Below are 22,109 nucleotides of genomic sequence, written 5' to 3'. Positions count from 1 at the left end.
AAACTTCATTTAGTTGCCGTTAGACGGCTACACGATTTATATATATATATATATATGTGTGTGTGTGTACTCATATGTGATACGATATCACTGTTCACTGATATCAGTGTGTTATGTGTGCGTATGTGTACATATATCCTATCTCTTTGTGAAAAGTTTCAGGTCCCAATTTCAATGAAAAATTTTCGTTGTTACCGCCCTCTACTAAACATTGATTGTTGAAATAACTTCGGTTAACCGAAAATGTCGACGACGTCAAGTGACGTGTAGTTTACGGATGTACAGTGTCAACAAGATGGAATACTTTAAAAGCAGTTTAAAATCTGTTTTAGGTTCTACAAATGTAGAACATGAACCATCGGGCGCAGATATGGTATAATTCACATTTTAATCAATAATTATTTTAACATTATGATCCTCGAATTTTAACTTATGACGTTTAACATTCGAAAGTTGTTCAGCACTCAAAACGCTGAGAAATGATCGTTTCTCATGCGATTGTAGAAAGTTTCAAAAAATAATGTTTTTCCATTCTATTTCATTCTTCAACATCTTTATGTTTCATTCACTATAATGTGCGCAGGTAGAACGTTTAGTAGACAGATTGCAATCTTCAACACTACTGAATGATAGACGAGATGCTTGTAGAGCACTCAAAACTCTTTCACGTAGCTATCGTGTGGAAGTAGGAGTTCAAGGGATGGATGCACTGAGACAGACTTTGGATGTCGATAGAACTGATTGTGAAATCATTGGTTTAGCACTGGAAACATTGTGCAATATAACTAATCCGAAAACATTTGATGAAGAAGGTTACAAACTTATTTATAAGCATGCCTGCATTCATAGAAATTAGACAGCACATTATAGAATTTTATATTATTTTCCAGTGGATAAACATGGCCCAGAAAATAAAGTCGGAGAACAGTTTACAGAAATATTCATTAAAAATGCAGATAGCGTTGGAGCAGTATTAACACTTTTAGAAGAATTTGATTTTAATGTTAGATGGTCAGCATTGAAATTATTAATGAATTTGTTAACCAACAGACCAAAGGACATACAAGAAATAATTCTAATTAGTCCTATGGGTGTGTCCAAGTTAATGGATCTTCTTGGAGACAGCAGAGAAGTCATTCGTAATGATGTATGATACAATTGTTCTATTGAAACATACAGCATATCATTATGATCCACTGAGTTGCCTTATAAATAATTATTAACAATTTTGTTGTAGGTATTATTACTATTAATTCAACTAACAAAAGGTAACGCGAACATTCAAAAAATTGTTGCTTTTGAAAATGCTTTCGACCGAATTTTTGACGTCATTGCACAAGAAGGTAACGCGGAAGGCGGTATTGTGGTAGAAGATTGTTTGTTACTTATGTTAAACCTTTTAAGAGGTAATATCAGTAACCAAAACTTTTTTAAAGAAGGTAATTTTCATCGTATATGAAATAAACGAAAGTACACATCTTTATCAGTATACCATGACATATTCTGTTCCTTGCTTCATCTTAGGTAGTTATATTCAGAAACTCACACCGATGTTTCAAATTCCACCTGAAGTCGATGACAGTCCCTTGGGTGGATGGAGTCCACAAAAAGTTTCAAATGTTCATTGTATGGTACAAGTAGTGCGTGCGTTGGTAGCACCAAGTGGACCGGCTCAGGTAAGTATGACCAATACGGCTTATATATATCCACAAATAATTTTGAAAATAAAATCATTTTGAAGGCAGTAGCAAATTGTCAGCGTATCATGAGAGCGTGTGGACTACTGCAAGCTTTATGTAATATACTAATGGTCAGTGGGGTACCCGCGGACGTTTTAACAGAAACAATTAATACGGTGGCGGAAGTTATCAGAGGAAATGCCAGTAATCAAGAATTTTTAGCAGGGGTAATGGCACCTAGTAGCCCTCCTAGGTAAAATTCTATTGAGTGATATATTCTATTTGTTACCAATTATTATATTATAAAATATTACTTTTTAGGCCTGCAATTGTTGTGTTACTTATGTCTATGGTAAACGAAAAACAGCCATTCGTGTTAAGATGTTCTGTTCTTTATTGTTTTCAATGTTTCTTATATAAAAATGAAATAGGACAAAGTCAATTGATACAAACGTTATTGCCACAAGGTAACGAGATGCCATCTTTGACAACAGGTTTGTGACCACCTATACTATTCTTCTTTGCATGTAGATCATTCGCACAATGACGTGTAATGAATGTGAAATATTTGACGAATATAATATTGCTAGGACAGTTGTTGTGCGGAGGATTATTCTCCCCGGATTCTCTGTCGAATTGGTTTTCTGCAGTGGCGTTATCTCATGCATTGATCGACGATAGCACGCAAAAAGAACAATTGTTACGTGTACTTCTTGCAACCAATATTGGAAAGCCACCTGTGACTTTAATGCAACAATGCGTTATGTTACTGCAACAAGGCACTAAGCCGCAATGCAAACTGGGCCTCTTAATGCTACTTTGTAGATGGACTGCATATTGTCCAGCAGCAGTTAAATCATTCTTACTTATCAATTCTTCCGTGGCTTATTTAATTGCATTATTATCCTCGCAAGAAAATAACGACGATTTGCAAGAGACTTTGCTACAAAGTATGTGTGCCATACTCATCGGATTGTGCATACATTTTAATGATAACAGTGTTTCTAATTATACGAAGGTATTACAAACTTAAAAAAAAAAAACAAATGAATATAAACGATATACATGGTTCAAAACAGAATTTAATTCGGTATTCGTTCTAGGAGAAACTGTGTGATTTAATCGAGAACAGAATAGGATTAGAAAGATTTCAGGATGCAATTGGTGGTCTCGCAAGGCACGAGGTATACTCAAGAACTCTAAAACATCCTCAGTCTTCAGCGAAGACTCCTTCAGAACTTTTATTGGACCATGAATTTTGTAGATTATCGAAAGCGTTAGAAGGTAAATATCATTAATTTCCATATCTAGGAAAGAATTTTATCTGACTTCATTCTAATCATTATAATACATGTATATTTTCCTTTTATTTTTCAGGAATAATTACGAAATCTGTTCAAGATACAAGTAGCCTACATCATAAAAATCAAATTACATCACCAATACCAGCCGACTCTGTTTTGGTAGCTCAATACAAGGAAGTTATTCGAGAACAAGATATACAGATACAAAAGCTTAATCAAATGAAAGAATCACTTGTAAAGGAGAAACATGAACTCGAAGTACGGTACAGTAAACTTTTGCAAACAGTATCTATGCATAAAATTTCCAGATGCATTCTTAACTATTTATAATACTCTGTGCTCTTTTCAATTTCGCAGGCACAAATTCATGACCTTCATTCTACAATTAATCACTTGAAAGATCAAAATTTAGTTTTGCGTGTAGCACAAACTAATATGCTGTCAGAAGGTGTGGAATCTTCTGACACATTAAATAACACAGAGTCCACGGAGCTGGAAAAATGTAGAAATATTATTAGTGAATTGGAAAATCGTTTGGCAGAGTACGTTTCTGTGATAAATGAGTACAAGCGAAAAGTAGAGGAAAAAGATGAAACAGCTTTCGAACAGAAATTTCAAGAAAAATCTGATGAATTGGATAAATTGAAAAAGGATCAAGAGAATCTTTTGGAACTTTTAACGGAACAAGATAGCAAAATTGTGCTCTACAGAGAAAGATTGCTCGCATTAGGAGAAAAGGTATTTGAATTAATTTTCAGTAAACGTTTTTTCAGCATTTCAAATATATTCTAAACGTAATATATTTTCTATCAGGTTGAAACAGATGAGAGTTCCATTGAACTTGATACCGATGATCAACCGGAATCCAGTAATTCTGTGGATCGAGTGAATTAGCGTCATCTTCGAAATTCAGAAAAACAATAACAGTGAACAAATTATTATGTCAATGATACCATTCGATATTTCTTTATCTTGATTTTCTTAGTTGTATTAGAAAGTAAGTGCAAATACCGATGGTTAAAATAATTGTTCATTGTGACTATACAATCGTCAGCCAACAAAAAAAACTCTTTTATGCTATAACGACGATAATTCATATTGTATTTCAACAGGCGGTGAACGCGTAATAAATATACAGCAAACACACATAACTTTCATACAAGTTTTTCGAAAATAGCTCTTTTTAACGCACAATGTGTCAATGCCTGTAGAAGAGTATTTTTTGAGAAGTTAAATAACTCTTGATTACCAATAGCTCAAATTTAACATTCTTGATCATAAGTTATTTGTAATAATCCCTACATTTCAAATTGTCGTAATTATGGTCAATTGTGGACAATTATGCTTTTTTTCAAAAATTGCCCGTTCATGGACTATGGACCCAACGCCACATACCTAGTGGCGATACTGGGTTTACTGGTCTATTTATGGACATAAGTGTCTAAAATTGTATTTTTTGAATGAAAAAAGCAGGTATTTTTGAGAAAATTTTATTTAGTCATAATTAACTACAATTATGGTATTCTGAGATGTAGGATCAGTGTACAGGATTATTACAAATAGATTAAGACCAAGATAAATTTGTGCTTTTGAGCTATTGGTTCACGAATAATTTAATATACGAATATGAAAATTTAAAAATAAGCATCATTTGTGATAAAAGGCGTGGAAAAAGAATAAAGCTCAAAACGGGGTACTTACAGCGCCAATTGGTGTTATTTCAAAAAGCTCGAACTGCCTGGCAAATTACCGACAATTGATTTTGGTTAACAGTTTGAGAGTTCTGCCATTACACCAATTGGCGTTGTACAGACCCTGAAGTAAAGGGCGGCAAATTTTAAACGTTCCAGAAATAATTCTTATAGTCTCATTCAATTTCTATTTTATTAAATTATCTTCTTGTAGTATTTATTTGCTGATTCTTCATAACAATGATAGGAAATTGTCAAACAAATGAGTTGTAAATATGAATTTGCAAATATTGTATTCTGCTAGATTAATGAGTACCGGATAGTTGAACGTAATACATATGTAGTTACAGGGAACTTTTATTTCTCATGTCCCTCTAACAAAAGCATCATGTTCGAAATGTATTCTCATGTACTATTAGACGTCTACTATAGCACAAGTTCCTATTTTCTATTTACATACAACGATTAATCGCCTACACGGTACTCTCTCGTTGTTTGATAACTGCTTGTACACATTTGGCCATTGTGGGAGAAGCACGAGACACTGCATCTGTCATAAAGAACTGATCCAAAGTTTTTTGTTTGATCTCGATTGGCTCCGAAGATAGAGACCTTTTAGATTCCTACATATATAAATGCATTAGTTTTCACTGAATTATTGAATTGTATTTAATTCTTAGTTTAAATACCTTCGATAATTCTAAAGCTTGGGAAAAATAATTAGCTGGTTCTACGTTGCCGTATCTGACTAAGTGGGGTGCGACTTCTTCTAGTCTACACCTGAGCTGCATCAAGTTGTCATAAGGCAAACAGACACCGCATATCTACCAAAACATTCAATTGATCTAACATTTTCGACAAGTTTTGAGTATATAAAATTTGAGCAAAAGTTACCTCAGAAAGAGCCCGTATAATCTTCCAGTCTGGCCGAGCCATCCCCGGTGGTGTAATAGCAGCACAAGTTTGTTGAGCACGTCCTTCTGTGTTTATATATGTTGCAACCTTTTCAGTATATGCTGCGCCAGGAAGTATAACGTCCGCGATTGAAGCTCCTTCATCGCCGTGACTTCCTAAAATAAGTCAGATAAACGTAAATTATATTTTAAGATCAACGATCAGAAAATATGAAATGTACTCTTGCATATACCAATGTATACGATGAATGTATTTGGAAAGTCTTCTTTCTTTATATTTGCATCGTCTGCGCCCAATAGGAAAAGAATCTTTGGTTGTGCCTGTTTAACGTCTTCTATAGTTGACGAATAACCTATATCCAATGCAGCCACTTGCGACGCATTTGTATGAAGTACATTTAGTACTTTCCAACCTTCAGAAGCCTATGAACAAGTGAAAAAAGATTAATACGATGCAATGTATCTCCACAGAGAATTGTTAAGAAATATCGAAAAATTCTATTCAAATTATTCGGAAATTCCAAGAATCATATCAAGCTTTAATATGTATTTACTCTTATTGCAGGATGAAATCTTACATTCAAGTTTTCTCCCAACGCTTGTGCAAGCGACTGTGTTTCAGAAAGAATGTTTACTCCATCTTTTCTAGTTAATTGCTCAACGCCTAAAATGACTAGAGGCTTTTTAGCAGCTTTTAAAGTATTAGAAAATGGATGAGTACCATTTTTCAATTGCACTACAATGTCTGGCGATTGGCCTAAATGCTGAAATGTTAATTAAATTTATCAATTTTTAGATATTAATAATAAGTAAAAAATAAATAATATTAGATGCATATCCACGGTAGAAATTACCTCGTAATCATACGTCAAATCTACCTTCGAACCTATTAGTGCAATAGTTTGTTCACCATGAAGGTATCCTTTTCTTAAACGGGTATTTACCAATGGTGCTTCATATCTCGGATTTGTTCCGATTAACAATACCACATCAGCATCCTCAATCGCAACAATTGTATTATTTAACAAATAACTACTTCTTATATCTATACCTGAACCCCCTTTTGGAAATGTTTGTTCTGTTGCAAGAGTTTCACCGCCAAGTCTATTTACGAAATCTTTTAGTGCTACAAGAGACTCGGCATCGGCCAATTTTCCAGTGATTGCTGCACATTTATTTGCAGCTACCCCTTGTGCAGTTCGAGCAACTAAAAAACAGTGTGTGCTTGGAATTAGAACGTATACTGAAGGATAGAAACTTTCAATAGTAAGTGTACTGTATACATATGTATATGTAACGTTACTTTGAAGGTATAACTACGTTTAAAGTATAACTATGATATACTTGCTGCAAGAGCATCTTCCCATTCTATGGCTTCCAATTTTCCATTTATTTTCATCATGGGAGTAATAAGTCTCTGACGCTTAAGTCCATCACAAGAGAATCGTGCCTTGTCTGAGAGCCACTCTTCATTTATTTCCTACATAGTACATGCACCACATGATTTTATAAAATTCATATGACTTTAAGCAGTTATAGTTAATAACAACACTAACTTCGTTCAACCTTGGTAGAATTCTAAGAACTTCATTTGTTCGGTGTGTTACGACTATATTGCTCCCGACAGCATCAAGGACATCAATGCTGTCTGTAGAACGAGTCTCCCATGGTCGAGCAACAAAAGCATACGGTTTACTGGTTAATGCACCAACAGGACATAAATCAATAATATTGCCAGATAACTCGGAGAGGAACATTTTTTCTACATAAGTTCCAACCTGTTTGATATAATTTGAAACATACAAACAAATTTTAAAAGCATCAAGATATGTTTAGAGTAATTAGAAAAATCGAACGTACTTGCATATCATTTCCACGCCCAGTAGTCCCTAAGTCGTCAATACCAGCTACTTCAGACGCAAAACGTATACACCTTGTACAATGGATACAACGTGTCATAACTGTTTTTACCAAAGGTCCAATATCTTTGTCTTCTACTGCTCTCTTGCCACTATAATCAATGTCAATGAATCTGCTCCGGTCGCTACCAAAAGCCATACTTTGATCCTGTAGATCACATTCACCTCCCTGATCACAAATAGGGCAATCCAATGGATGATTTACTAATAAAAACTCCATAACACCTTCTCGAGCTTTACGAGTTAAATCAGAATTTGTTTTTACTCTCCAACCCTTCATCACAGGCATGGCACAAGCAGCAACAGGCTACACACATTTATATAAGAATGGAAGATATAATTATTATTCATTCTTGCAACTTGTACCAAAAATCTCATTACAATTATAAAAATAATAAATACCTTGACCTGCTTTTCAATTTCTACAAGACACATCCTACAATTTCCAGCTACAGCTAAACGTTCATGGTAACAGAATCTAGGAATTTCAACTCCCACTTTCGCAGCTGCCTAAGAAATAGAACGATATTGAAATAAAAGTAGTAACGTGTCATGGGGTGGTTTTAGCGTTGCAAGATTTGAAAAATGGTTAAAGTGGTTTAGTTTTACCTGCAAGACAGTTGTTCCAGGTGGGACGTGAACGGGTTTGTCATCTATAAACACCTCTACCAATTCTTGTTGTAGCTTGGAGGATGTATGTAATCCCACAGCGAAGGGCCTACCATTCGGTAATCCTGTAGACAATCTTACTACCGAGAGCCTGAACATTTTGGCTCCAGTCACCCTTTACGTGCGGATGTCACACTATTATGTAAGAGAATCACAAATGAAACTACGTTCAACGAATCGAGTTTGATAACCTAATTCAACATCAAAGAAAAAGCTTCTGCTTCTCTATCGTTAACACGAACATAACGAAACACAGCAAATTTTATTATGCACATTTACGTAACGTAAGGCTTGTAAGTTCTAGATGAATAAAATGAACATTATATAGTCAAACATTACCAAATTATCTCTCTTCTCTCAGATGACTTACAGACGTGAAGGAATGCCTAGTGCAAACGAATAATGAGATTATTCTGAAATTAGACTCCGATGCGCTTAATTTCGCACATTCGCAAAGGCTATGTTGTTGCCGAACATCTAAATTTTGAACACACTTTTTGGTAACTTTGCCAAATGTAAATTAATCTCGTAAATATAATTATTTGTCTACATAAAATGTCTGAATATGTCCTTTAGGTATATAGATTACATTCTATCTGGTTAAAATATTTTATGTTTCGTAATGTCTTTTTATAAGCATAAGAAAAGCACAAGTGGACGTGCGTGTGTATTTTAAACCGGCTTGGTGAATAGGTCACATCAAATTCATACGTTTGTACATACATATATGTAAGCTACCTTCGATAAATGCTCATTCCTTATATCTCTCCATAAATATGTAGTTTAGCTGATTTTAAATTTTATTAAAGTTTCTGAAAAATTTATTTTTAATATTCTAGGCATTTTGCAAACAAATCAATTACGATTTTGCAGATTTAGAAAATTGATATGGTAAACAAGATAGAAAAAGGGGTTGCTAACAGGATAAATCGAGTTCTTAGCGAGACTTTCCTTTCTAGGTACATTTCATAGAAAAAATAATACATAAATGAAATAATATAAACAAATTATTATTAATTGCAATGCGTAATGTATAATATATAATATTAGGTAGGAAGCAATAGAATATGCTTGGGCGTATGTACATACATATGTGCCTAGTAAAAGAAATAAAAATATACATAATACATAATAAGAATGGACTAGCAACCGATTTAAGTTTTGAATAGTTATATCTTATTGAATTTCAATAGAATTAAATATCGGTCATGTAATTTCTACCGTATAGAAATAATCACTATAAATGTATGTGTAGTTACTTTTTATTTGCCAGGAGTAATTTACCGGAATGACGTCATCTTGCATCGAAGCAACGAATCGTCAAGTTTTTCGCTGCATATAGCTTTCTCTTCCGGTGAGCAGGTAGAGAGTACTTCATTTCTGTCGGCTTCTATTAAACACTATCTTTATTTGAATTTTCGCGATGGCTGTCGGTGATCTTAAGACAGATAAGGGTGTCAAGGATTTAAATTCTTATTTAGCAGATCGTAGTTATATCGAAGGGTAAGTCTGCTTTTATCATTGCAAAATCTTTATCGCGGTACACGTGTTCCACTTGTCGGCATCTTATAAGAGCCGCAAATCTTCTTTTTCTTTCTCTCCTACATAAGAATCTGAAAGAGGAAATTCTTGAATAGAATTATCCTAGTGTCACTTGACATGTTGTATCCCTAACGTTTTATGCGTAATACTTGTGATTGTATATTTCTTATTGGCATTTCTCTTGTTAAATGTAGTTTCTACGTTTTTAAATCGTTTTCGTACTTTCCCAAAAAGTATCGATCCATATGTGTAATAACGAAGTGAATTATTTTACATTTATCATTAAATAAAACGTTATTGTTGTGCCCTACATAGTTTCTATTTTACTGCCTACAAAATGTAGCATGACTTTTCAAATATTTTTGATATAAGAATTAAATGTTTGATGAACAGTAAAAGTTTGATAATTGTTTAACATATCGAATACAGAACATTATATTTTTAAGGTGGCAACCTACTCAGGCAGACGTAGCAGTGCTAGAAGCTTTGGGAAAAACTCCAACATCTTCGAATCCTCATGTTTTACGATGGTACAACCATATCAAATCGTATGATTTAGAGTCACTTCCTGGAGAGAAAAAAGCACCCACACTCTTAAGTAACGATAATGTTAATCCACCAACAGTAGCAAAGAACGAAGACGATGATGACATAGATCTGTTTGGTTCTGATGAAGAAGAAGATGTAGAAGCTGTTAGAGTGAGAGAAGAAAGATTAAAAGCATACGCAGAAAAGAAATCTAAAAAGCCAACTTTGATTGCTAAATCTAGTCTTGTATTGGATGTAAAACCATGGGGGGATGAGACAGACATGAAAGCAATGGAGAAAGCAGTTAGATCTATAGAAATAGATGGATTAGTTTGGGGTGCATGTAAGTAAATTATCTTTCTTGTCCAAATTTTATTATGTGACACTTTTCTTTTTTTAATTTGTACATACTAACTGTATGTTTTCAGCCAAACTAGTTGCTGTGGGCTATGGTATATCTAAGTTCAGAATAATGTGTGTCATAGAAGATGACAAAGTATCTGTGGACTTATTGGTAGAACAAATAGAAAGTTTTGAGGATCTAGTTCAATCTGTCGACATTGAGTCATTCAACAAAATATAAATGACTGTTTGTGTCCGTTACTTTTAATATAAACTTAATAAATAATAACCATTGTTTCTATATATAATTTGTTATTGGATGATCCTGAAGAATTACTAATGCAACTTCAATGGTAATATATTAACAAAGCTTTAAACAGAGTATTCATTTGAGTTCTATTACCTTAACGTTTGCAATAGATTACAAAAGATATCTATGTCAATTTTACGTATTGCTTTTATGTTCCTAAATCAAGTATAAATGTACATTACTAGTAACAATTTAATACTTAGTACTGTATATATTAACATTTGTATGAATGTGTAATAGTTAATATTTATAATTAATCTGCATTCAGGAGTGCTAAATACATGGTTATCAGGACATTAACATTTGATTTTAACTTTGTAACAGTGATACAAGTTCTATCAGTTTTATTTTGCAACAGTAGCTTTTATTTTACTTTGTATTCTTTTATGTTTCCTGTCTGTTCATAATCTATTCTTACGATGGCATTCAAAGAGCAAATTAAAATACAGTGATAATAATGATTTACAATATTCTATACACTTGGAAGATATAAGATAAAAAAACTTCTCACCTATTTCACGTTATTGCAAACAGAATGTGCTTTTATGTTCATTATTGTGTATTATATATACTACAAGCCAAATTGTAGTATAAGTTGCTAATACAAAAATTCATATTACGATCAAAGGAACAGACATACAGCAAACACAAGGCAACTAGTTGCATACGTGGATCTGGGGCTACTCAACGAGGGAAAAATTTAAAGTCCGCACAAGATGCGAAATCGATCGCCAAGAGTTTAATACTATAATAGAATGAATACGTCTGAGCTTAAATCTATCATTGCGTTACTCAGTAACTTATTACATGTATATACGTTTGTTATTTAATAATCAACAATGATCCCATAATGGAAATGCAATTTTTTAAATAAATGTCCAAATGAAATACTTTCATTTTGACCACAAAGTACGTGAAGTGCATATATTTATTTTTGCAAATTGATTTATGCTTGTATGTATGATCTACACATAAAGTGAAACATTTATCTGGAACCATTATGATTAATATGTATAATTAATGCTTTTAGTAAAAAATATTTCAAATAAAAATTAAATGATTTCCAAGGACATATCATTTGATGTAATTAGTTTTTCTCTAAAAGGATGGGTACAGAATTTACAAAATTTTAAACGATTTCTTTGAAATAGAATTATGCATTATTATATTTATTATTATATCACTATAAACTATTTAATAATCATCATGATATACGTCATTAAATTTGTTTTACTATTATCTGTACCTCTTGTTACGAAACAAGATTTAATTTCTACTCAAAGAGATTAAGACAATCATAAAATGTAATAAAATACAAGCGAAATGAAGTTATTACTATACAAATAATTATATTAAGTTCACTTGAAATAATGCAGCGCGTAGTGGCTACCTGCGTTGTGATCGAAGCGGTTCCAATTACATGCTCCACCCTGTATAAACACGTCACTACTCTTCTAACAAAAGCCGTACATTTATGGTACATTTCTCATTCTGACCTGAAAAGTCATCGATACATTGGCCTATAATATACCTGGTTTAAAACTAAAATCCGGTTTCTACACGAGTTCTCCGTTCTTACTCCGGTACGAGTATGAGTAAACATTATGCTTACATGGCGCCAAGGAGGGTGCAAAGTATATCTGTTCGATACCTGTTTACAAAGGAATGAATCAATTCCTTTTTTATGATAATATGCAACGTCAAGTAATTTTCTTTTTTAGGTTCCTCTTTTCTTCTTTTTTCTTTACATTTTCTGCTGTATTGTAAATCATATATGTCGCGCACGATGATTACAACTTTAAGATAATCATCTGAAGACGCAAACGTCGGGAATTCCATTGTATGATTCTCGGATGACTCTTAAAATAGGAGCGTAAACTAACTGTAGATATAAATCGTCAGTTTATTGGAAAGAAGAAGAAAAAACAAACTCAAACAGACATTAGTATCTTTTCTACGGATTTGAAATTTGATACTTCGTAGAAATTGATTCAGATGCTTGTGTACAACTAAATGGATACCAGTTTGAGTTTGATTTTTATTTGTAGACGTTAACGCCGCGATAACTTGAATTCCAAAAGGTGCGAGTCTTCGTTTTTCAGTGACAATCTTTCTCAACGGATCGCAGACCTTGCCACTGACCTTTGTCGAAGTCCCCACTTTTGCAGCCGTGAACATACGTTCACCGCCCACTTGCCATATCCGCTACAACTCTTTTGTATATAAAAGAACGAAAGGACGGAGTATCGCGTGAGTATCGTTTCAAGTATTGCAAGGGAATTCCCAAATACACGTATCAAGGATATTTCAAAATTCTAAGGAAGATCAAGTGCCTATACAATCAGCAATTATGTCGCCGAACATGCTGATTCTGACGATATTTTTGAATTTATGTCTACTTTTTGGTAAGTGAACAATGACCATTAGTATTTATAGAAAAAGAAAAATAAATTTTACTATGCCTTACATTAATAAATCTTCCAGTTATTCTTTTTTATAACAACCAATGTACCCATGGAATATTAAAGAAATAAATAAACATTCCATTATTTGATTCTTACTCCATTCAATTCGATCAGATTGTTATCAAAGTAATTTTCTACAACACATTCTAGATTCTCTTGAACATTGTAAATACTTATAAAAAGTATTGAGCACATTGAAGACAAAATTCTATGTACACAATTATTAAATCTACGAATTTCAATTGTTATGTGAAATGTCAATTGTGAAATGAGGTTTGCAATATGAATATATATTATATATACATCCGTACCCTGCATTCTTGCTTTTTTATAATCTGAAAGTCCACTACCATTGTAAATTATGTTATATATATATATGTACAGGGTCTCTTGTTTGATACTATCTTAATTTATTACTATTTACTATGAGATATAAGTTTAAATGGTTTCTAAAAGGGCACACTCTGATGTTTTGATCTTTTTTGTGGGTGGACAGGTAATGGATCTGTGAAGGTCAACTCAGCTCTCAAAATGAAGCAATTCATGAATATTGTTTATTTTTTATAAAATCATCTCATATTTCTCTTTGTTTCTGTGTCTCTCTTTTATTTCGTTTGCTATGTTACCGTCCATTGTTCAATAGTGTTAACGATGTAATAGGAAACAGAAACGTAAAATGCTATCACTTCTTATTTAGGGCAACATGATACGATGACGGAAGCTCTAACAATATCGAAAACTTGCTTCGGATGTATATGCGAAGCTGCTTCAGGATGCAATGTTACAATTGGTTGCAACGAATCAGTTTGTGGACCGTTTCGCATAACATGGGCCTATTGGTCCGATGCGGGTAAACCGAATATTGAAAATTCTCCTGGTCAGACTGGCGACGGTCAGTACAGTTATTTATATATATAAATGTATTCTAATATACATATATATGCATATATAATATATATGTATATTAGTGTATGTGCTGTATTCTGCAATAGAAAATTTTATACAGAATCTATTTCGCTTTCTCAGGCTATCTACAATGCGTAAACGATCCATACTGCGCAGCTCGTGCAGTACAAGGCTATATGGAAAAATTTGCTCAGGTAATTCTTCCAAAATAAATATTTACACGCGTTCCCATATATGTAGTACTAACTGTTTCTTCTATTTTTAGGATTGCAATGGGGACGGCAATATCAATTGTGATGACTTTCTTCGTATTCATCGATTGGGCGGTTACGGATGTAGTTCTGCTTTGAATGCTAAATACGAAGATACATACAAACGTTGCATGGCAACCTATAACGTATAAACAACGAAATATAATGGCTGCATTGTAAAATCATAATTACTTTACAAAAAATTGTATACTAGCTTAATAAAGCACAATTTAACGTTTGACATTAGAATTAAAGGAATACTTTTGTATTCTTATGCGTAAACATACAAAACATGGAAACGCTTCTTAAAGGACAATAATTAATGCTTTATACATAAAAATTGGTTATATTTTAATTATTTCAAAATTTCAGTTTCGATCCATGCGAGCTTATAATTCTATCCATCAATTCAGCTCTCTTTTTTAAAGTTAGTTCCTTCTCGCCTAATGTGTCAAATGTATTTATATTCCTTATTAGAAAATAATTTATAAATAAACGTAAGCTTTCTCTAAAAGTTTGCAATTGAGGAGACACAGATATTCTTTCGAACACTTGCAAACAAGCTTGCTCGTTTTTATCTAAAAGGATACCTAGTATAATTTGTCTGACAAGTTTCATGGTGTGTCCATCTAATTCCGTGAATTGAATAACCTATAGTCAAAAGTAAAATTAATAAAAACAGGTAAAACTTATGTATTAAATAATCTGAGATTATAATTTATATAACGCATCATATTTACTTTCAAAACTGATAAGGGCAGACACTTTTCAATGATTAAATAAGTTAAAAATCGAGCCAGATTGCTCAACTGCTTCGTTCCATATGTACTCAAAGTTTTTAATTTATCCCAGAAAGAATATTGTATTGTGAGCTGAAATATTGTTGGTAATTTACGTACATGTATGTGTCCGTTTATGCGTGTTTTATAAAAAAATTCTAATTCCATACCTGATACTTTCGGTTATATTCACACAATTTTTGTGCTAATACAGCATAATAAGGATTAAACTTGTTTTCTTGCAAACAACAATGCATTAAAACATGTATGATTTCCTCCTCTTGTTGGTCCTTTAAGCCGAGGTGATGAAGATTCTCAAAAGCATCTACGTAGTCTTCGGCCGTCATAAGAACACAAAAGATATTTCTTCTCGTGTCAGTGTTCATTCGTTGCTTCTCCGCTAAGTCAAGCAATTTTTTACCGAAACGAAATTTATCTTGATTGTTTACTATCTCGCGATTAGCTGTGCTTTTTGGTCCAACCCAAGCGGAACCGACAATCCACCATTTTCCATTCTCATCAGCTATATAAATGGCAGTGAAATATGAATTCTTAGTTTCTTTTTTGCATGTTACAATTACCACAAATGAAGAAAAATTAATCTCATTCACCATGTAGCAAATCCTCCAAGGTAACATTGAATTGCGTTATAGAGTTGCCTTTCCGTATTATAGTTTTCAGAACTTTCTTTAAATGGTCCACGTGTGAAGGATCATATTGTGGTATTTTACTGACATTATTGTTCTTTATCGCCAACAAAACGTCTAACATAAATCTAACTCTTGAACTGTACAATAATAATATGTTACTAACTAGACATTTTAACAGGTTCGAGTTTAATTTCAATAAGAAATAAAGAACCTACCTTTGTTCATTATTACAACTAGCTAATTGCTGCAAATTTTGTATAAATTCTTTTAAAGCAAATGGATCGTCTTTTCTCAATACAAAACCTACTGTTCTCAAAATAAGCAATATCAAGTCAATTTCTTTCTCTGTGAACTTGATTGTAAGTCTATCAAGTATCTGATAAAGAAGCCTGTGTCCATATACCTGTATTAAATTTGAAAAAAAAGTTTATTAAAATTTGTAAATAATTTCATGCTTACTCCTCTGGAATCACTGTACCTTAAAATTATATAAATGTGAAATCATCAGAATCACATTATCCAATCTTTTATTTTCTACAACTTGTGGAGTATCTATTATTTCAACAAACTTTTTTACTAGTTTTTCCAAAAAATGTGCACCAATTTCAACTCCAATGTTAGCATGTAAAATAGCAATCAACATCATATATTCACAAACTAAACGATTTGGAGTAAGTACATCTGCAATTATAGCTTCAAACGTTAAATTTGTCAACAAATAATTCATATTGTTGCGGCTGTTAGTCATGTACATTTCCTCTATCTGCAATAAGTAGATTATACTAAAAAATAGAGTTGTAATTTAAACAATCGTATCAGGATATACAATTACCTGATTAGATATAGTATGCATGTTATTTTCTGCTACCCTATTCAAAAAGCCTTTCAATTTTCTTTTTAAAGAAACGAATATTTCATCGTCTTTATTTATACTATCTATACTAGCTTGTGCTGTATGGTATCTACGTGTAATGGACTCATGTATAACTTGACCTTCTCTATTTCTTTTTCTTCCATAGATATCTTCCCAAGAACCATTATCTGTATCATCGGTATTGCCAGATGTTTTATTTTCTTTAACACTGAATTCTACTTTACTAGTTTTACATATTTCTTCATCATTATCTTCCAAATGATGCTTGCTTAGGTGTTTAAAATTTTTGGTCTTATCTACATTTTCCTCATCTTCTTCTTCAGTGGTTTCCATGGTACTTTCATCAAGAACTATAGATAAATCATTTTTAAACTGATTATTAAACTCATTCTCTATAAGTTCCTTTTCTGTTTCTATCATACACTTCCTATCTTTCTGTAAGCAAAAATCCAAAACGTCTATACATACATTAAGGACATTTACATAGCTGATAATAACATTTCAATTGATTAAGACAACAAATATGTCATAAAAAATTTCAACTGTCAAATATATAATAAAAAGAAAAGGATACAATCTAAACCATCCACTTCAAAAGATTTGGGTATTGTTGTTTTTCTCTTTTTATTTAATTTTAGTTGCTTTTCCAATTTTCTAATAATAATATCTTCTTTCTCGTTTGCTTTTTTGAGGAATTTGTCCTTCTCATTTTTCTTCTTCCGTTCAAGTTCTTGTTGTTTCTTCTTTTTTAACAATTTTGTCTTTAGGTCTTTGCTGATTTTGTCGTTAACATTGTCACTGTGTATACGTTCCACAGCATGTCCTCCCTCAGCAAGCGATTCATTTCCTTTTTTAAAGTAATTTGCTCTATTAATTTTTTTCTGCTTCCTAAGCTCTTTACGAATTTGTTTCCGTGATTTCTCTGCTACCTTTGGTCTATGTTTTAATGTTGGGCGTTTAAATGAACCCATGTTTCATTCGACGAAATAGAATACTGACTTTTCTAAACGTTCAAGAAAAATACTTAACCTTACAAAATATAATTTCAGTCATACCTCACTATAGTAAGAATGCAAGAGCCCTCTGTAATGCAATGCCTCATGTTTGATTGGACACAATTGGACATATGCAGTGTATTGACATGTGTGTTCAGTTTCCATCCCCATACATTTTCTTTCCATTAATTGCCATTCACGAAGAAGCTAAGCACTAGAAATTGGAATGTACAAATACATAACTTTACTCTGAAAAAAGGATCTATGTATGTTCTGCATCATCATATTCAATGCTATTGAATATACAATAGAATTATATTGTTATTATATACATAGTAACAATTTTTATCTTTTATATTAGAATTTCTTATATTTAAACATATGTATGTACATAGATTCACCGGTAATAAATCTGTGATGCCACATGTGACGAAATGTTCAAGTTTAACGTGTTAATGATCTGAATGATATGTCGTGTTTGTCGAATAATTTGAATAGAAACAGTATCAATAATTCTTAAAGTATCATATAAAATTAGGGAAATAGAATAATTGAATGCCATTATATATATATATAAAAGCAATGTTTTTAAAACATGTACCATGTACAATCTAAAGAATTGTAATTGCAATTTGCGTGCATTCGTGCGTATATGAACATATTTTTAACCTCGGGTATATGCAATAACATTAGAATAGGGAATAGGCATTCATTTCGATTGTTAACTGTCGAGTTGCAGAGTGGGGTGAACACACTATTTTGACCGTCGATACATGCATTTGCATATGATCTGTACTCCTTTGTATATCTACAAGCAAGGGTAGTTATCGAGATTTATTTCAGATGATCAATTTTCAGTGGTACATTATAAAAGGTGGGAAATCAATTTAAATGTTTGTGATCCGTTAATATGTATTTATTAATGAAAGTGTCACAGAGTTCTGCAATGGTTGCTCTGAAAAAAAGGTATTTATCTTTATATAAAATTAGAAATGTGCTCTTGCACAATTCGAATATGTATTTAGTCAACCTAATTGTAGATTGATGGATAAATTTTATTAAATATGAACGATATCTGTTGCAGTGCAATGCAAAGACAGACCTTTTCTTTCTTGAGTAAATGCAGTTTTTCTTCTCAAAATGTTATTAATAATAACATAACACGTAAATCTGTCGTTACAAACCATCCTCCGTTGACTGAACCTGTTCCTAACTTACCTAATGTAGTCTATGCTACCACAAAGGAAGAACATCAAACAACTAAAGTAACAGTTTTATCGAATGGATTAAGAGTTGCTTCTGAAAATCGCTTTGGTCAATTTTGCACGGTTGGAGGTAAATTTACAAGGATTTTTGGCAAATTTTACATAATTTTATTATTTTCAATATATTTTATTATCTTACAGTGCTACTTGATTCTGGTCCACGATATGAAATTGCATATCCCAGTGGAATTTCTCATTTTCTAGAGAAATTAGCATTTGGAGTATGTTTTAATATATATCAAGTTAATGTAAATCAAATAGTTGAAAGAATAAAAAGATTAGTGCTTTATTATTTCAGTCAACAAAGCTTTATGAAAGCAAAGATCAAATAATGTTGGCATTAGAAAAACATGGAGGAATATGCGATTGTCAAGCTTCTAGGGATACATTTGTTTATGCTGCTTCAGCAGAACGTCAAGGCTTAGATACAGTTGTACAAATACTAGGTGATATTTCTTTAAGACCCAAAATAACGGAAGAAGAAGTAAGAAAGTACTATATTTTTAAGTACTGTACAACATGATAATATGAAATGTGATGTACTAATTCAAATGTACTACAGGGGGCAATATTAATATCAGGGAAACTAATATTTTCAGTTAAAATCATCAAGACAAATGATAAGATTCGAATTGGAATCTTTACTTACAAGGCCAGAACAAGAACCAATACTCATGGACATGATCCATGCGGTATGTAAAATAATTACATTTATGAAAGCATACACAAAATATTAGTGTTATTGATGATACAAATACAGATTTCTATACAAATTTATTTTTTAGGCTGCATATAGAAACAATACTCTTGGCCTTCCAAAAATATGTCCAGAAGAGAATGTTGATTATATAGATAGAAAAATATTATTTCAATATATGAAGCACCATTACACACCTAATAGAATGGTTGTGGCTGGAGTTGGTGTGGAACACGAACATCTGGTTTCCATGGTTCAAAAGTAATTAAAAATTAGTGTTTAATATTCATTGGAAATTATATTCTTTTTTATTTCCTATATTTTATTTCATATAGATATAAATATTCAATTTAAGCAGAAACAAACATTTCCTAGATATTAAAATTTATATGGTTTCAGACATTTCATTGAAAAGAAGTCTACCTGGGAAGAAGAAGATGATGAAGAAAGAGGAAAAGAGAATAATTTTATATCTTCAGAGAAAGAAAGAAAAAAGTTAGATGCGGTTGACACGTCTATTGCTCAATATACTGGGGGTTACATACTAGTAGTTATCTCTCCTAATTTTATGTAAAATAAAATCATGACACTTCAACAATGTTTATTAACGTGAAACTTTTCTATTAATATTTTTCAGGAGGAATGTAACGTACCTATTTATGCAGGGCCAAGTGGTTTACCAGAATTATCTCATGTGGTGATAGGTTTGGAAGGTTGTTCTCATCAAGATCCAGATTTTGTAGCAATGTGTGTTTTAAATATGATGATGGGTGGAGGTGGCAGCTTCAGTGCTGGTGGACCAGGTAAAGGAATGTATACTCGTTTGTATACAAATGTGTTGAACAGGTGAGATCTAAACTATATTTCTTTATTGGTATAAAGATTACTGTAAGCCAAAAGAGAATCACCATAAACTATTGTTGCCACAGGTACCATTGGTTATATAGTGCAACTGCATACAACCATGCATATGCTGACACCGGACTCTTTTGTATTCATGCATCTTGTACACCGTCACACGTTAAAGAAATGGTCGAAGTAATTGTACACGAGATGGTTGCAATGTCTACTAATATTACAGACACTGAACTGGCAGTATGATTTTATTTTAATTACTATGTGCTTGTGATTCTATATACCGATGATTACGATTTACATACTTTTCAACAGAGAGCAAAGAAACAATTGCAGTCTATGCTGCTCATGAATCTGGAACAAAGACCTGTTGTTTTTGAAGACATTGGACGACAAGTTTTAGCTACTGGATCCAGAAAACGACCCGAGTACTTTATAAAAGCAATTGGTATGCAATACTGATCAATTAAATTGCATTTGGTAAATTAACAAGTTTGCTACCACCAGCGTCACTGGTGGTACATACACCACCACCTGGTGGTACAATACATCATATCCTCTTATAAAATATGATAAAAATGTTGACAAAGAAGAAACTGCAAATCCTCTAAATATCATGCTGTAATACATTTTTAAATGGTGACATTCATTGATATTTGCATTGGTTACAGATGGAATATCAAAGGACGACATAAATAATGTAGCACGGCGTTTATTGAAATCACCTCCTTGCGTAGCAGCTAGAGGAGAAGTAAGAATAATACCTTCTATCGGAGATATTCAAGCTGGATTGACTGATGAGCAAGGACGATTACCTGGTTCTCGTAATAGATTATCACTTTTTCGGTAGAAATGAAAAAAATTATTAGTCTCAGATTCATTCATTTTTTTCTAAGTGATAATTTTCTTAACAAATTCCGCAATAATTAAATTTTATGCTTCTTTATATTGAAATGTAAATTAAAATATACTTTTCCGAGTAATCGAAAATGGAAGACTTTTATTTTTAACTTTGTAAATGTGATTTTTCTACCTACATATTGTAATTACGACTTCACACTTGTGCTACAGTAGAAACATTATCGGTGGCATGTGTATGTGCTTACACACATATGTCCAATGTATATATTGTATAACCATAAATATGATCGAAGAATATTGTATTACGTGTTCGCTGTTACCCGAAATCGAACCTTAATCATGCACACACACATACACATGCCTACATAATAGAGACCGGTCTCCTCATTTAAAAGCATGTCAATCTCAGAATGCTTTTGAATAGTCAATGCCTTGCCAGCAGTAGTGAGCGTGTAAAATACATATGAAATGAATTGATAACAATGAACTACTGTAGTTTTTGATGTAGTTTTATGTTGAAAGGGATTACTACTTTATTACAATTGTTTAAAATCGATGTATTTAAATAAAATAAATAAATTTAGATATTAACCATTAACGTAAGAAAAATAAA

General features: G+C 32.5%; 6 protein-coding genes across 11 annotated transcripts; 4 read left to right on the top strand and 2 right to left on the bottom strand.

Moving 5' to 3' along the window:
* Window positions 1-101: 101 nt before the first annotated feature.
* p115 (general vesicular transport factor p115) lies at window positions 102-4,134 on the top strand. 3 transcript variants are annotated; one of them, XM_033475302.2, is made up of 12 exons: window positions 106-373; window positions 584-812; window positions 891-1,147; window positions 1,238-1,439; window positions 1,525-1,676; window positions 1,742-1,932; window positions 2,001-2,173; window positions 2,270-2,697; window positions 2,783-2,963; window positions 3,057-3,241; window positions 3,341-3,721; window positions 3,797-4,134. In XM_033475302.2, exons 1-12 carry the CDS (start codon window positions 278-280, stop codon window positions 3,875-3,877), a joined length of 2,556 nt encoding a protein of 851 aa, XP_033331193.1. In that variant the 5' UTR covers window positions 106-277; the 3' UTR covers window positions 3,878-4,134. The 3 variants fall into 3 exon arrangements, with proteins under 3 accessions (XP_033331194.1, XP_033331193.1, XP_076382923.1); XM_076526808.1 differs by having other exon boundaries at window positions 107-373; window positions 588-812; XM_033475303.2 differs by lacking the exon at window positions 3,797-4,134 and having other exon boundaries at window positions 102-373; window positions 3,057-3,246; window positions 3,341-3,515.
* An 816-nt stretch (window positions 4,135-4,950) lies between these two features.
* ND-75 (NADH dehydrogenase (ubiquinone) 75 kDa subunit) lies at window positions 4,951-8,674 on the bottom strand. Its single transcript, XM_033475305.2, has 12 exons — window positions 8,516-8,674; window positions 8,117-8,311; window positions 7,910-8,017; window positions 7,449-7,814; window positions 7,145-7,366; window positions 6,933-7,068; window positions 6,443-6,795; window positions 6,167-6,352; window positions 5,822-6,011; window positions 5,569-5,744; window positions 5,364-5,498; window positions 4,951-5,297 (listed from the first exon to the last, which is right to left on the bottom strand). Exons 2-12 carry the CDS (start codon window positions 8,273-8,275, stop codon window positions 5,148-5,150), a joined length of 2,181 nt encoding a protein of 726 aa, XP_033331196.2. The 5' UTR covers window positions 8,276-8,311; window positions 8,516-8,674; the 3' UTR covers window positions 4,951-5,147.
* Window positions 8,675-9,508: 834 nt separating this feature from the next.
* On the top strand, window positions 9,509-11,810 carry eEF1beta (elongation factor 1-beta). 2 transcript variants are annotated; one of them, XR_013034936.1, is made up of 4 exons: window positions 9,509-9,679; window positions 10,165-10,589; window positions 10,675-10,941; window positions 11,527-11,810. XR_013034936.1 is itself a non-coding variant. In XM_033475310.2 (3 exons), the coding sequence occupies exons 1-3, from the start codon at window positions 9,600-9,602 to the stop codon at window positions 10,827-10,829; spliced, it is 660 nt and encodes a 219-aa protein (XP_033331201.1). In that variant the 5' UTR covers window positions 9,509-9,599; the 3' UTR covers window positions 10,830-11,810. The 2 variants fall into 2 exon arrangements, 1 of the variants encoding a protein (XP_033331201.1); XM_033475310.2 differs by having other exon boundaries at window positions 10,675-11,810.
* Window positions 11,811-12,887: 1,077 nt separating this feature from the next.
* On the top strand, window positions 12,888-14,761 carry LOC117223160 (lysozyme). Its single transcript, XM_033475312.2, has 4 exons — window positions 12,888-13,303; window positions 14,061-14,255; window positions 14,390-14,463; window positions 14,535-14,761. Exons 1-4 carry the CDS (start codon window positions 13,249-13,251, stop codon window positions 14,670-14,672), a joined length of 462 nt encoding a protein of 153 aa, XP_033331203.1. The 5' UTR covers window positions 12,888-13,248; the 3' UTR covers window positions 14,673-14,761.
* Window positions 13,904-17,976, bottom strand: LOC117223155 (nucleolar MIF4G domain-containing protein 1). Its single transcript, XM_033475304.2, has 8 exons — window positions 17,398-17,976; window positions 16,782-17,281; window positions 16,428-16,712; window positions 16,165-16,352; window positions 15,911-16,086; window positions 15,470-15,822; window positions 15,261-15,392; window positions 13,904-15,171 (listed from the first exon to the last, which is right to left on the bottom strand). The coding sequence occupies exons 1-8, from the start codon at window positions 17,792-17,794 to the stop codon at window positions 14,881-14,883; spliced, it is 2,322 nt and encodes a 773-aa protein (XP_033331195.2). The 5' UTR covers window positions 17,795-17,976; the 3' UTR covers window positions 13,904-14,880.
* On the top strand, window positions 17,957-22,094 carry LOC117223157 (mitochondrial-processing peptidase subunit alpha). Of its 3 annotated transcripts, none has more exons than XM_033475308.2 (12): window positions 17,957-18,084; window positions 18,662-18,784; window positions 18,903-19,153; window positions 19,225-19,304; window positions 19,382-19,567; window positions 19,683-19,775; window positions 19,869-20,041; window positions 20,180-20,327; window positions 20,418-20,626; window positions 20,710-20,875; window positions 20,951-21,083; window positions 21,307-22,094. In XM_033475308.2, the coding sequence occupies exons 2-12, from the start codon at window positions 18,729-18,731 to the stop codon at window positions 21,483-21,485; spliced, it is 1,674 nt and encodes a 557-aa protein (XP_033331199.1). In that variant the 5' UTR covers window positions 17,957-18,084; window positions 18,662-18,728; the 3' UTR covers window positions 21,486-22,094. The 3 variants fall into 3 exon arrangements, with proteins under 3 accessions (XP_033331199.1, XP_033331200.1, XP_033331197.1); XM_033475309.2 differs by having other exon boundaries at window positions 17,969-18,084; window positions 18,677-18,784; XM_033475306.2 differs by having other exon boundaries at window positions 17,975-18,084; window positions 18,558-18,784.
* Window positions 22,095-22,109: the final 15 nt, after the last annotated feature.

The sequence above is a fragment of the Megalopta genalis genome, chromosome 1, assembly GCF_051020955.1.
Source record: "Megalopta genalis isolate 19385.01 chromosome 1, iyMegGena1_principal, whole genome shotgun sequence".
Lineage (NCBI taxonomy): Eukaryota > Metazoa > Arthropoda > Insecta > Hymenoptera > Halictidae > Megalopta > Megalopta genalis.
The sequence above is the reverse complement of the archived record's forward strand: the minus strand, read 5'-3'. Positions and strand labels throughout refer to the sequence as shown.

Excerpts from the sequence above, each read along its gene's own strand:
- LOC117223155 (XM_033475304.2), bottom strand. The coding sequence starts at position 17,794 with ATGGGTTCATTTAAACGCCCAACATTAAAACATAGACCAAAGGTAGCA. Across the intron at positions 15,823-15,910 it reads CTTGGAGGATTTGCTACATG|CTGATGAGAATGGAAAATGG; the intron begins GTGAATGAGATT and ends CCATTTATATAG. Across the intron at positions 15,172-15,260 it reads TGCCCTTATCAGTTTTGAAA|GTTATTCAATTCACGGAATT; the intron begins GTAAATATGATG and ends TTTTGACTATAG.
- ND-75 (XM_033475305.2), bottom strand. The coding sequence starts at position 8,275 with ATGTTCAGGCTCTCGGTAGTAAGATTGTCTACAGGATTACCGAATGGT. Across the intron at positions 6,796-6,932 it reads GGAAGATGCTCTTGCAGCAA|TTGCTCGAACTGCACAAGGG; the intron begins GTATATCATAGT and ends ACTGTTTTTTAG. Across the intron at positions 6,353-6,442 it reads ATTTGACGTATGATTACGAG|CATTTAGGCCAATCGCCAGA; the intron begins GTAATTTCTACC and ends TTAACATTTCAG.
- LOC117223157 (XM_033475308.2), top strand. The coding sequence starts at position 18,729 with ATGTATTTATTAATGAAAGTGTCACAGAGTTCTGCAATGGTTGCTCTG. Across the intron at positions 19,568-19,682 it reads CCAAAATAACGGAAGAAGAA|TTAAAATCATCAAGACAAAT; the intron begins GTAAGAAAGTAC and ends TAATATTTTCAG. Across the intron at positions 20,328-20,417 it reads ATACTGGGGGTTACATACTA|GAGGAATGTAACGTACCTAT; the intron begins GTAGTTATCTCT and ends AATATTTTTCAG.
- p115 (XM_033475302.2), top strand. The coding sequence starts at position 278 with ATGTACAGTGTCAACAAGATGGAATACTTTAAAAGCAGTTTAAAATCT. Across the intron at positions 1,148-1,237 it reads GAGAAGTCATTCGTAATGAT|GTATTATTACTATTAATTCA; the intron begins GTATGATACAAT and ends ATTTTGTTGTAG. Across the intron at positions 3,722-3,796 it reads TGCTCGCATTAGGAGAAAAG|GTTGAAACAGATGAGAGTTC; the intron begins GTATTTGAATTA and ends ATTTTCTATCAG.
- LOC117223160 (XM_033475312.2), top strand. The coding sequence starts at position 13,249 with ATGTCGCCGAACATGCTGATTCTGACGATATTTTTGAATTTATGTCTA. Across the intron at positions 13,304-14,060 it reads GAATTTATGTCTACTTTTTG|GGCAACATGATACGATGACG; the intron begins GTAAGTGAACAA and ends CTTCTTATTTAG. Across the intron at positions 14,256-14,389 it reads TCCTGGTCAGACTGGCGACG|GCTATCTACAATGCGTAAAC; the intron begins GTCAGTACAGTT and ends TCGCTTTCTCAG.
- eEF1beta (XM_033475310.2), top strand. The coding sequence starts at position 9,600 with ATGGCTGTCGGTGATCTTAAGACAGATAAGGGTGTCAAGGATTTAAAT. Across the intron at positions 9,680-10,164 it reads GATCGTAGTTATATCGAAGG|GTGGCAACCTACTCAGGCAG; the intron begins GTAAGTCTGCTT and ends TATATTTTTAAG. Across the intron at positions 10,590-10,674 it reads TGGATTAGTTTGGGGTGCAT|CCAAACTAGTTGCTGTGGGC; the intron begins GTAAGTAAATTA and ends GTATGTTTTCAG.